General features: G+C 57.1%; 2 protein-coding genes across 4 annotated transcripts; both read right to left on the minus strand.

Moving 5' to 3' along the window:
• Nucleotides 1-119: 119 nt before the first annotated feature.
• Nucleotides 120-6,083, minus strand: LOC127059621 (uncharacterized). Of its 3 annotated transcripts, XM_050974512.1 has the most exons (9): nucleotides 5,370-6,083; nucleotides 5,129-5,293; nucleotides 4,655-4,786; nucleotides 4,217-4,318; nucleotides 3,603-3,703; nucleotides 2,875-2,947; nucleotides 2,597-2,668; nucleotides 1,100-1,305; nucleotides 120-897 (listed from the first exon to the last, which is right to left on the minus strand). In XM_050974512.1, the coding sequence occupies exons 1-8, from the start codon at nucleotides 5,941-5,943 to the stop codon at nucleotides 1,109-1,111; spliced, it is 1,416 nt and encodes a 471-aa protein (XP_050830469.1). In that variant the 5' UTR covers nucleotides 5,944-6,083; the 3' UTR covers nucleotides 120-897; nucleotides 1,100-1,108. The 3 variants fall into 3 exon arrangements, with proteins under 3 accessions (XP_050830469.1, XP_050830468.1, XP_050830470.1); XM_050974511.1 differs by having other exon boundaries at nucleotides 120-1,305; XM_050974513.1 differs by lacking the exons at nucleotides 120-897; nucleotides 1,100-1,305 and adding an exon at nucleotides 2,251-2,434.
• An 89-nt stretch (nucleotides 6,084-6,172) lies between these two features.
• On the minus strand, nucleotides 6,173-11,169 carry SNX12 (sorting nexin 12). The gene is made up of 4 exons (XM_050974514.1): nucleotides 10,957-11,169; nucleotides 9,405-9,500; nucleotides 8,407-8,531; nucleotides 6,173-7,948 (listed from the first exon to the last, which is right to left on the minus strand). Exons 1-4 carry the CDS (start codon nucleotides 11,119-11,121, stop codon nucleotides 7,846-7,848), a joined length of 489 nt encoding a protein of 162 aa, XP_050830471.1. The 5' UTR covers nucleotides 11,122-11,169; the 3' UTR covers nucleotides 6,173-7,845.
• Nucleotides 11,170-11,444: the final 275 nt, after the last annotated feature.

Here is an 11,444-nt window from a genome sequence, read left to right on the forward strand (position 1 = left end):
TTCCCGCTCGTTTTCGAAAGTATAAATTCCCGTGACAAGTAGGAGGCCACTTGTCAAGCGAGGCATGGCTGGACGGATGCTGCGGGCAAGAGAGCAGGGCAAGACACCTTGGTCCCTCGGGAACGCCACGGAGGGAGAGGCTGAGGATCCCCCGAGTCCAACTGTGCCATGAGAACCGAGCCTGCCCCGGCCTTGGCCCCCGCGGCGGGGAGCGAGGCGAGGAGGAGAGGCCAGCCCGCTACAGGGGCTGCGAGCGGAGCTCCGCCCGCGGCTTGTGCGGTGATTCTCCCCCACCTCCGTGCGCTCCGCTACACCCCTCAGTCCTGGGAGCAACAGGCACTAAGTGATGGGAAACGCCAGTCCTGGGAGAACTGTTCGGCAGCCAGGAGCGAGGCAGGGGCCAGCACCATCCTGTCCAGCACTCAAGCTGGGACCCGCTCGTCGGCGGGCCGCGCCTGGTGCAATCCAGTGCTTGCGTGTCGTGAGCGCCCATTCAAAGTGGCAGCTCGGAGAGGGAAGCCAGCCCCTCGCCGGCATCATCGGCAATGCCCTGCTCCGGCATTGGCGCTATAGAGGCAAAAAGCTTTTCAGTCTCTTGCAGAGCAGGGCAGGCGGGAGTGCCAGGCGGCTGCCTCCCCCACATCCTCCGGGCGGGAGTATGCGGTGATGGAAACACCAGCTCATGCTTCTAACTGGAAGTGACGCAAGCTCTTCCTCCGCTTCTCAGAATCGAGGAACTGCAGCGCCCCTGACCCCATGACGAAGTAAGGTCACTACTCAGACAGTTCCACTCGTTCCAGGGCTGCCAGCAAGGACCCACCTGGGCAGCACCATCGCCGAGAATGTTCTCAGGATCGGCAGCACCACGGTCATAGCAGGACTCCAAGCAGGGTCACCCTGTCCCAGACAAGCAGACACTGGGTACCCAGAACAGTGAGGGGGCAGATTACATTATTTCCCTATTTCCAGAAACCTTATTGCAACATCAGGCGTTGGGAGGCAGTTTCCAGAAAGGAGCATTATCAGGACACCAGAACATTTCCAGCTCCCAAACCTCACGTGCAGCTCCACATATGTCTTCCCAGCGTCCCATCCTCACCTGCCAGTCTTACTGCTCCCCACTCCCATCATCCAGGGCCTTGATCCAGCAGCACAGGCTCAGGGCTGGGAGCAGGCAGAGGCACAGAACAAGCCAAGTGCGTGTCTCAACAGGAGCAGCAGGAAGGCAAATAGTGGCAAGGCACACATAGCCAGCATCAAAGGAGGGTAGGAGATGGCTCCAGCCCATAAAGGGAGCCAGAAGCCCTGCAGAAACAGATCCACATCAGTCCTTGGATGCCCCCACCACCTTCCACAAATGAAACATTAGAGTATTTCACATAGGAAGGGACCCATAAGGACCATGGAGTCCAGCTTCACCCACAAGTTCCTCTTCGTTTACAAATAGCAGGGCACTTTTTCTAGTCAACTCCCTTCGTAGCTGCACCAAGTTATCTTCACTATACATGTACAGGGAACACACAGCATGTTAGGGCTCTCTGCTGCAGATTGTGCCAGCACTGGAGCTGCCCCAGCAACCAAGTGCTATGCAGGGGCGGCAGACAGCCAACACAGCTTCCCTGTGCAGCCACCCCTGCGCACAGTCCAGGGCAGTGCCCCAGGAAGGGGTGCAGGCTACCTGTGAATGCTCATTCCAAGGCAGCCAGGAACACTAGCCAGGAATAACAGGAGCAGGAACAGGCCAGACTTCCCAGCCCAACCTCAGGGCTCTCCAGTGCCTCACCCAGACACAAGGCAGTGCAAGAAGGTGCCTGCATCAACCGACCACAGAGAGAAGGCAGCAGAGCAGGGCCCCCAGCACCAGCATGCAGGAACAGTGAGAGACTGGACTGAGTCCCAAGTGCTGCTTCCCACCACATGCCCACAGTCACTGATAATAAAGCAGTAATAAATAGCCAAAGCCTGCAGAAGTCTAATGCACCATCAGCCAGCATTGGCTTTTCCCACATCCAATGTGAAGGTGGTCTAAGGAAGAAACCTGCCCATACAGCTGCCTACCACCACCACACATCCAAGCATCCCACCTGGAAGCATCAGTTTTGTCCAGAATGTACCTCCATCCACCAGCACCCAGCTCCTCCTTGTAACAGACCTCAAATCTCTGGCTGAGCAAAACCAGCCAAAGCCTAGCACAGACCTGCCCTGTTTGCCCAGGGCACTGCCTCTACCCAAGCAGACAGCAAGCACCACTGCAAAAGACACCTTTATTTTACATACAAAGGGTTAAAAAAATAATTTATTCAAGAGCTCCACATATACCACTGGCCCAGGAGCTCACACAGCTGGAGAGTGGCTTTTTGTCCCCATGTCCCAGCTGTCAGTCTCTCCCCAGGTCACCACTGTCAAACACTGCTGGCATCCTTCAGACAGATTCCTGGGAAGCAACATCAAAGCAGTAGTGCTTCTGGCAGTCAACACCTGAGCCCTGGGAAAGGCCATGAGCTCTATCCCTCCCACCTCACATCCCTCAAGGGATCACTGGAGCATCCCTGCAGCCTGCCCAGAAGCGAGGGCTCACCACAGTGAGGGAACATACCTGCTGCTCTGAGCTGAGCCTGCAAGGAGGAGATTGTCTGCTGATAGACTTCACACTGGGCAGTCTTGTCAGCTGCAGACAGGAGGCAAGAAGGTGTGTGCTCAGCCCATCCTAAATACCTCACACCCAGACTCTCTAGGGCAGCAGCTGAGATCCCCCTAAACATGAATCCAGCCCCACTCCTAGAGCTGCAGGCCCTGGGCTCCAGGTACAAGCACAGGGGATGTCACCTGCACTACAGGTGTCCTGCAGTCCTCAGAACAGCCAGCTCTACATACCAAGCTCGCCCTTCACTCGTTCCAGCTCTTTCTTCACACGCTCCAGTTCCTGGGACAGCTGATCACCTGCAGACTGGCAAGAGCAGGGTGCAAGTGTGATGCAGGGAGTTTCAACCTCCTCCCACCCCCAAGAGAGCCACAGCACAGCCCATCCTCTGGAGGAGCACTGCAGCCCATCCAACATCCCAAGCTCAACCCCCTGGGGACCACTGCCAGGGCACATCCATCACAGAAGCGGTGCCTGGCAAAGGAGCTGCGGTAGTGAGCATCTGCCAGCACCCATGGGGAACAAGAATGCCTTTGGCTGCCTGCAGCCACAGAGTGAAGAGCCCTAAAACTGCTGGAAAATGCATAAACTTATTTTGCAGGTAGATTTCCTAACCTGGAGATTCATCTTGCAGGCTCTGCACACCCCATCCTGGGGCCAAGTCCTACATGTCAGGACATACAAAAGTGACAACACAAGCCACATGAAATTTGCATGTTTCAAAAGGCCCTTAGAAAATCTAGCTGGACAGAAGCCTACAGTCCCCTGAGTACAGAGAGCTGGTAAAGCCATGCAAAAAATGCCCATGGTCTTGTATGAACCCCTGAGAAAGGCTGAAACAGCTCAAGTGCCAGCCAGAAACTGGCAGGTCCAGGTCTCATAACCTCCTATCTCTGGCATAGCTGGCCCAAGCCAGAGACTGAACAGTGCCCCATGGTGACAGGACACAGCTGGGTCTTACCTGCTCAGCAGGGACTGCATCTTCACACCCTGAAGTCAGGCCAGAGGACAACTCACTGGACAAAGAGGACTCCACATACTCCCAGGTCTGGTTATTTCTACCTGTGAAGAGAGGTGTCAGCATTAGAAACCTGCCATCCTCAGCTGCTCTTCAACCTGGCCACAGAGCTGCTCCAGATCAGGGAAAGACAGAACGTGCCCAAGAGAGCCAGGGGTCTCCCAGCACTTCCAGTCCAACAGCTGCTGCTGGCTTGGCCTGTATGGGTGCTGCTGGGAGAAAGTGCTCCTGCATAGCCTGGCTCCCAGCAGATCTGGGCTCCTGCTGGGAGTCTGCTCTCACAGTGAGGACAGGCAGCTGCCTGGGCAGGGTGGGACAGGGCTGTTGAAGCAAAGTGGGGCTAGAGCCTCCTTGCCTCCCTTCCCTCTGCAGGGCTCAGGACTGCAGGCTGCCCAGCTGCAGTTCCTGGGAAGGCAGCACTCCCTGCCTGCAGCACAGACTGGAGCACCCTCAGCCAGGGTCCGTCTGGGGAGCAGCGCTGCCCAACAAGCAGCTGCCCATGTTTCTCCACACTCCCCCCAACACAAGGCAAGAATCTACACCTCCATACTGCTCACCTGCTCCCAAGACAATGCTTGCTGCAACCAGCCTTTCTTTGCTCTCATCATTTTCCTTCAGCTCTTGGGTCCTATTGCACACCAGCTCCTCTCTAGTTGATTCTGAAGTGAGACCCAGGAAAGGAAAATAAAGAGCATCAACCCCTGCTAAGAGACTGATCACAGCCACTCCCTCTCCTATGAATGAGCCTCAAGCACCAGATTTGTTCAGATTCTTTGCTGGATGCCTCTCCAGCAAAAGAGGGAAAGGACTTCACCCAGCCTTGCTTGCTCTGCACTTTACCACCCCTCCTCTGAGCCCAAGCACATGCTGTACCCTCCCAGTCCATTCCCCAGGATGAGCTTTGACCCAGCAGCCAAGACCTGGATGTTCTTCCCATGGCAGCAGTGCCCCTCTCTCACAACTCTGCAGCCTCTGAGGCTTCTGCCAAGACTCACCTTTATTGAGGCATAAATGCTTGGACAAAATCACTTTTTCCAGAGGCCGCAGTGAGGAGCGGGAAGCCACAGTAGGAATTCCTGTAGGAAGCTTTGAGGAGGGTTGTTTACAACTCCCAACCTTGGCAGCAGCTGTAGTGAACAGTAAACACAAAGGCCGCTATTCCCAAGCAGCTCCATTGCACCTCCTTCAGGCAGCCCGGGGCTCAACCAGGCTGCCTGCCCGAGGCGCACAGGCACCAGTACCCTGTGACCCCACAGCACCACAGGGTGAAGGCTTCAAACTCAACAGGCTGCCAGCCCACACTGGCGGGAGGCCAGGCATTGTTAACACATCCCTGGGGTACGAGACTATTTCCTAGGCTCCTACCTGTGCCGCTCCCATGGACTCCCCACTCCCCATGCCCTGTCCCCAGCCAGGCTGCAGCCCAAGCCCTTCCCCTTCTCCCTTCTAGACGCAGCACCCTAACCTACGTGCTTCCCTGCTTCGCGCGAGGCAACTGGCAGGTGCAGAATTACTTTTCTTCCCTCTGTCCGGTGGGGCGAGTTTGGGAAGGCTGGAAGGCTGTGCCTGCTGCAAAGCCCCGCGGGCACGTTGAAGCCTGGACCTAGCAGGCGATGTCAGCTTCAGCCTGGTCCCTGGGGGAGAGAGGGGGCTCTGCAGCGCCGGGCGGGCGGTGGCCGTGCCGGGGCTCCCCGCCGTGATCCCGCTTACCTGGGGGCCGCAGGAGCCGCGTTTCCCAGGCGCCGCGCCCCGTGCCGGCCGCGGGGAGCTGCAGCCCCAGCCAGGCCCGTGTGCGGGGGAGCGCGAGCCTGGCGCGGCCGCGGGCCGGGGAGCGGGCAGGGGTGCTGGGGCCGCCGCCGGAGAGCTGTCCGGGACTGCGCCGCGCCAGCCGGGACAGAGTGGGCAGGCGAGCGGGGCAGGCGCCGGGGCCACCGCAGGCCGCGGGCTGCGGGAGGCGCCCGGGCTCCCCTGGGGCCGGGGCCGGGCTAGGGGCAGCAGAAGCCTCGGAATCGCCCGCGCTCGAGTCTGGGACCCGCCCGTGGCTCGGTAAGGGCAGCGGAGTAGAAGTGGCGGGTCCGAGGGTCTTGGGCTGCAGCCCGCTGAGCTCTCCCAGGCCCGGCGAGGGCTCCGCGGCCGCCCCGAGGCGCAGGCGGGCAGCAATGGAGCGACACTCTTCCTCGAAGAAGCTGAGGTAAAGCGGGGTGGACGGCGAGGGCAGCGCTGGGACGTGCTGCAGCAGGTCAGGACAGTCCGGCGAGCCGGCCTGCGGCTCCGGCAGCATCATCGCGCCTCGGAACCGCCGGGGAGAACCAGGGAGAACCGGAGAGCCCCGCCCGTGCCCGCTCTGTTCCGGCCGTTCTCCCGCCCCGCCCGTGTCCGTCTTCTCCCGGCAGTCCCCCCGTCCCGCCCCGCCGGTGCCCGCTCTGTCCCGGCAACTCTCCCGCCCCCTCGCCGGTGACCGCTCTCTCCCGGCCGTTCCCCCGTCCCGGTATCCCCCAGGACCAGGCAGACAATTGGCTTCACAGTGGTTTAATGCGAACGGCACCGGGACGTTACACTGGACAGGGTGCAGACAGCTGGATGGATGGCAGCCCCGCGCAGGGCAGGGGAAGGAGGCGCCCCGAGCGCGACTGGCGGCAGCAGAAGACGGGGACCGAGCCCCTCCGAAGCCACGGCCGCCGGGCTCCGCGCTGCCCCACGGCCCTTTCCGGGCCGAGCCAGCACCCGGAGCAGCTCCCTCGCGCTTTCAGCGACTTCTCCCCAAGAGCCACCTCTCGCCCAGCAGTACCAGTTCCTCACCAGAAAACAGAGGGGACGTTGGGAAGGCCTCGGGGAACGTGCCTGGCAGGAACAGGAGGGCATCCACTCTGGGCCTGTGCTCCAAGAAAGGCTCAACTGTGCCACAACAAAATGACCAAGCACTTTTAAACCAGCCAGCCTTGACGTGAGGAGCCCCCGAGCTGAGGCCCAACCTCATTCATCACAGCTGTGGCAGGTGGGGGAGCCTCCAAAGGACACTTGTGCTGCAGCAAGTCACAGCCTCATTGTCCCCTGAGGCTCTGAACACTTCCCTGACCAGTCCAGCGTTCTCACTTCCAAACAAGTGACTGCCTAGCTCACTGTACATCAGGGGAGAACACACAAAGAGCCCCTGCCACTTCTGCTCTGTAAGCAATGTCTAACCTAGGACTGACGGCCCATATTCTGCTGTCCTTTTCTGGAGGAGGCCTCACTGCGGGCCCCACTGCTGGGCTCCTCCACTGGCAACCATCACAGCTGCATCCTACAACTGCCCCCACTAGCCTTCTCTTGCTCCTCCTCAGCCAGACAGTCTGCTCCTCCCAGCAGCTGGGGCTCAGGATAAGGTCACTAGGCTCAGCGTGAGCAGGGTGCTGCAGGCAACACCAGCCCAGCAGCCCATGTTACAGCAGGCTTTGGTGTTTCTTAACTCTGGGCCAATGCATCTCAGCACATGTAGCTACAGCCCAGACTACCCCATCTTCCACATGCCAAATGGCCCACAAAGAGCATCACGAGAGCACATGGGATGGAAACCCCTCGAGCTGCCAGCAGCACCTTAGAAAGGAGGGGACACAAATACACCAAATAGGTCTGTAATTCAGGAGGCTGATAGCAGGGTTTGAGTAGGTGTTGGGTCTCAGCACTTCCAGACAGTGAAGAATGGGGGTTTCATGCAGGGTGAATGGGGTGAATGACAGACTGACACACCCAGGCACCTACTCACTGGTTTGGATAAACCTTACTAAAACTCTAATACCTGATATAATCACTGACCAACATGACAACTGCTATTCTTCAAAGTCTCCTGCAGAGATGCTTGGGGCTGCACAGACAAGGGAGTGAAGGTCATCTCTTATCTTCCTGTACAGGGAGAGAGAGGCAGCTCCTACACCAGAATGCCATTAGCAAGTTCCTGCTCCACACCTATCCACATCTGCCCCTAGACATGGGACAACACACTCAATTGCATAAATCTTCACATCTTTAGGCCACGACCACAGCCCAGTAGAACAAACTGCTGCCAGTTACAAAAGAGGAAAATACTGAACAAACTGGGAGGTTCAAGAGAGGAAAAGCTGGTTCAGAGAAGACAGATTTAGTGTAAAAATAAATGTCATTTTTGCAGGAGGGAGGGTGGAATGGAGGAAGACAGTGCCAGGTGCTCCTACTGGCGCACTTTCCCTGGGACGTAATTCCTATCAATAGTCTCCTCTTGCAGGAACATATGTAAGCAGCGCTCGTTCTGTGCCAGTGGGTGTCCAGCAATTCTGGAAGAAAATCAGATGTGGAGGTTAGCACAGCTGCCTCCAAGACCCCGACACCTCTGATGTGTGCAGGAGGGAGTCAGGCAGCCAGCTCAGCACACCTGAATCGCGCTCAGCCCAAGATCACGCATGGCTCTGCAAGAGGACCAGTAAGAAGTGCTTGAGCACAGGCTGTTCCCTTCCAGGCCATGCCCTGAACCAAAAGTACCATGCTGGTGGGTCCCTGTAGCACAGCTGTTCTGCTAATACTCACTACACTCTCAGGAGAGAGCACAAAGCACAACCCCCACTTAGAGCAGGACTTGCTCCAGTTCCAGTTTCATTATGTGGCTGCAGGTGCCACCCTCTAGCACTGGCACCTGCCAGAAGCAGGTCAAGACTCAAGACTCTCTCACAGTCAATCCACGGCCCAGCAAGAGCTAAAAAGGCAGCACACAGCAAAGCCAGGACATGAAACTTACTTGTTAATAAACTGTTCTAGGCCCTGCCTCCGCTCCTCGATGAAAGACTCCTCAAAGATGCCTTCATCTCCTCGGAAGGGAAGCTGTCGTTTCAAAGCTTTTCCAGGCAGTGGTGGCACTACAATCTGAAAGCACAGAATCACCTCATGAGCAGAACAGCCACCTGCAAGCAGACATCCTTTGCTGTTTGATGCTCATCTCCAGTGCCATCCCATGGATAGAGCACAAGGTGTCCACTAAAAGAGACTGGCTAAGTTTCGTGCCTTAAAACATTTTGGGATGCTTGGCAAATGCCTGTGTACATTTGGTGGAAGGGGCAGAGCAGGACTTGTGAAGAGGAGACAGTGAAAGGCTCCACCCCCAGCCCAGAGCCAACATCCCAGGCCGGGCAGAGCTGTTCATCAATCACACTGTGGGTGGTGCTAACCCAGCCCCTGAGTGACCAGAAGCTCCACCCTGGGAGGGGGCCATAAAGGCCCTGGGGCTTAAAAGCTCCCATGAGAGACTTATCTGGACCCTGCATTCTCCTGGAGTTTTCATCTCACCCGTGCTGGAACCCCAGGAGTTGTTAGCTATGTGCGTTTTTCTGTACCTTTTTTGTCTTTCTCTCTCTTCTCTTTCTAATGCTCTTTTCATGGAACTTTTTTGGGTAACATAGCAACTTAAGGTTTTAATGGTTTCTAAGTTACGTTTATGCGAAGTTAATAGTAAATTAATGCTAAGTAATGTTATAATAAGTGTTTTATAAGTGTACCTTTGCCAAAATTCCTTATTTTTGCTAGTAAACTTTTGTGCATTTGTAACCTCTTGAGAATATCTGTTTGGGATTTCTCCTTGTACCACACTAGAATAAAGGAATCTCAGTTTGACCCCTGGATTAAAGTATCTGGGGTACAACATCCACCACCACAGCCCCACTTCTGGGAATCTCAAGATTATTGCTGCAACTGTTCCCACATCTTGGCTTAAGGAATAGGGAGGTCTGAGCCAGGCCTCACCTTACTGTCTCGTTCCAGCTCATTCTTCAGCCACTCAAAGTCGCTGTATCTTCTCCTCACACATGACTCCTTCAATTTGAAGATGGGGAGGTTTGTCTGTAATGAAGCAAAGCAGTTTATTTGCAGGTTTCTCTGGAAGCTACACATGTAACTGAAACCTGAAGCTGCAGTGAGAAAATAAAACCTCCTGAGGATGCATGATGGGAATGCTCAACTTCCTTATTCAGGATAGTACAAACACCAAAATCCTTCAGATCCAAGCAAGTCTGTCTACTCAGTGCCAGCCATTCCCTCTCCCTTGAGTGACTATTCCTGGAACAAGCCCCCTTCCCAGGGGCACACACTGGAACCAGTGCTGACAATATAACTGTCAGGAGAATGATTTCCTCCCCTCCCCCCAAGTTTACTCCATTTTGAAGTGATCTACAAGAGAGTTTCACAGCAGTCTGCAGAGTGAAAGAACATCTGACCTGACACTGGCATCCCCACAGAAGAACTGAGGAAATCTTGCCCCAGCAACTGTTCAAGGCTAGACCTTATCTACAGTCTTCTCCCAAAAGAGAGCACCTACCCTAACAGGCTTTTCATGCCCATCTTGTGTCACTGGAGAATGGTGCAGCAATTTCTCACCTTTCCCCCCTGCCACTGGAGTCCAACAAATGACAGCTGCGTTAACTTTACCTTTACCCCATCAACACAGTCTGAATCATTCCAGGAACTGAGGTAACAAAACCTTCTGATGGACAGCACTCAGATATTACTGCAACACAATTAACTGTGTTCTTATGAGATCTGTGAGATTAACCTGGCTGCTTTCAGAGCATCTTTGCTGGTTTCAGTGGGACTAAGAGGTTCCCATTGCCACCTGCAGGCTGATGGGAGCCAAGCACCAGAGCAGAAAAAAGCAAATACCAATTCTTCTGAAAGGCAGAGGAGACTGAGCAGTTATATCACGCTATAGGCATAAGTCAAACCAGCACCACAACAAACGCTAAAGGGACCGTGTTTTAGGGGAAGCTCCGTTTTACTTCTCCCATCTATCACATGCAGAGCTGTGAAGGGGTGCCCAGTTTAGCTCGTTTAAGGCCCAATGAAGAGAACCCTGCTAAGCGTGCTATGCACGCTCCTAGGCCACGGGCTCTTGGTAAAGCAGCCAGCACTGCCAGCATGCAGCGTGAGCAGTCCCACGTTACTGCCACCCAGCTCTCCTCCCCTGCCTGAGATAAGCAGCTACGTGCAGCCATGCCGTGCTCAGCAGCCACCCAGCGGGGCTCTCGAGCTGCTGAGGCAGCACGTCCCTGTCCGTGTGCGCACCAGCCCCCGCTGGATGCCGAGCGAGCCCATCAGCTCTGACCTTGAGCCCCGCAGGCGCGCTGCTCGCCCCAGCCCGGGGCATCGCCTCCTCCGCTCCCCGCCGCTCAGCAGCGGCACCGCTCCGGCCCTACCCGGCCGCCGTCCCTCGGCCACCGCGTCCCGAGCGCTGCCGCCCCTCCCCGGGCCGCACACCCGCACACAGGGCAGCCCAGCCCCGCAGGCCCGACGGGGGCCGCACCCGCATGCGGAGCTCGTAGCTGGTGTATCTGGCGCGGCCCATGCCCACGGTCTGCGGGTTGAAGATGTCGATCTCGAGGAAGTTGCTGGGCGGCCCGTACGCGTCCGTGAGGTCCTGCGGCTTCGCGTTAAGGCGCCGGGTGTCCGCCACCGCCGCCTCCGACATGGTGGTGGTGCCGCCGCCCCGCCCGGCCCGGCCCACCCCGCCCGCTACCGCAGCCCGCCCCGCCCGCGCATAGTCGCACGGAGCCCGCCCGCCGCCTACATAAACCGGCAGCTATCCAGGGTTCGGGGCCCCTCAGCCGCCACCCCATCCGCACACCGCGGCACGGCGCCCGCACAGCGCTTGCATAAAGCGGTAGTTATCCAGGGTTCGGGGCTGCTCAGCCACGGCCGTGACAGCGCCGCCGTGCGGCCGCCCTCTGCATAAAGGCAGCGGGTATTCAGCCCGCGGGGCTGGCTCGGCTGGCCCCGGAACCTGCATGGCAG

Source organism: Serinus canaria, chromosome 4A (genome assembly GCF_022539315.1).
Source record: "Serinus canaria isolate serCan28SL12 chromosome 4A, serCan2020, whole genome shotgun sequence".
In the NCBI taxonomy this organism is placed as follows: domain Eukaryota; kingdom Metazoa; phylum Chordata; class Aves; order Passeriformes; family Fringillidae; genus Serinus; species Serinus canaria.

Bases quoted from the DNA above. Each gene is read 5' to 3' on its own strand.
- LOC127059621 (XM_050974512.1), bottom strand. From the start codon at position 5,943: ATGATGCTGCCGGAGCCGCAGGCCGGCTCGCCGGACTGTCCTGACCTG. The intron at 4,787-5,128 runs GTAGGTTAGGGT...TGTTCACTACAG, and splicing joins CGCGCGAAGCAGGGAAGCAC to CTGCTGCCAAGGTTGGGAGT. The intron at 2,948-3,602 runs GTAAGACCCAGC...TGCTCTTGCCAG, and splicing joins ATGCAGTCCCTGCTGAGCAG to TCTGCAGGTGATCAGCTGTC.
- SNX12 (XM_050974514.1), bottom strand. From the start codon at position 11,121: ATGTCGGAGGCGGCGGTGGCGGACACCCGGCGCCTTAACGCGAAGCCG. The intron at 9,501-10,956 runs GTGCGGCCCCCG...GCTTCATTACAG, and splicing joins GCTACGAGCTCCGCATGCGG to ACAAACCTCCCCATCTTCAA. The intron at 8,532-9,404 runs GTGAGGCCTGGC...CTGTGCTTTCAG, and splicing joins AGCTGGAACGAGACAGTAAG to ATTGTAGTGCCACCACTGCC.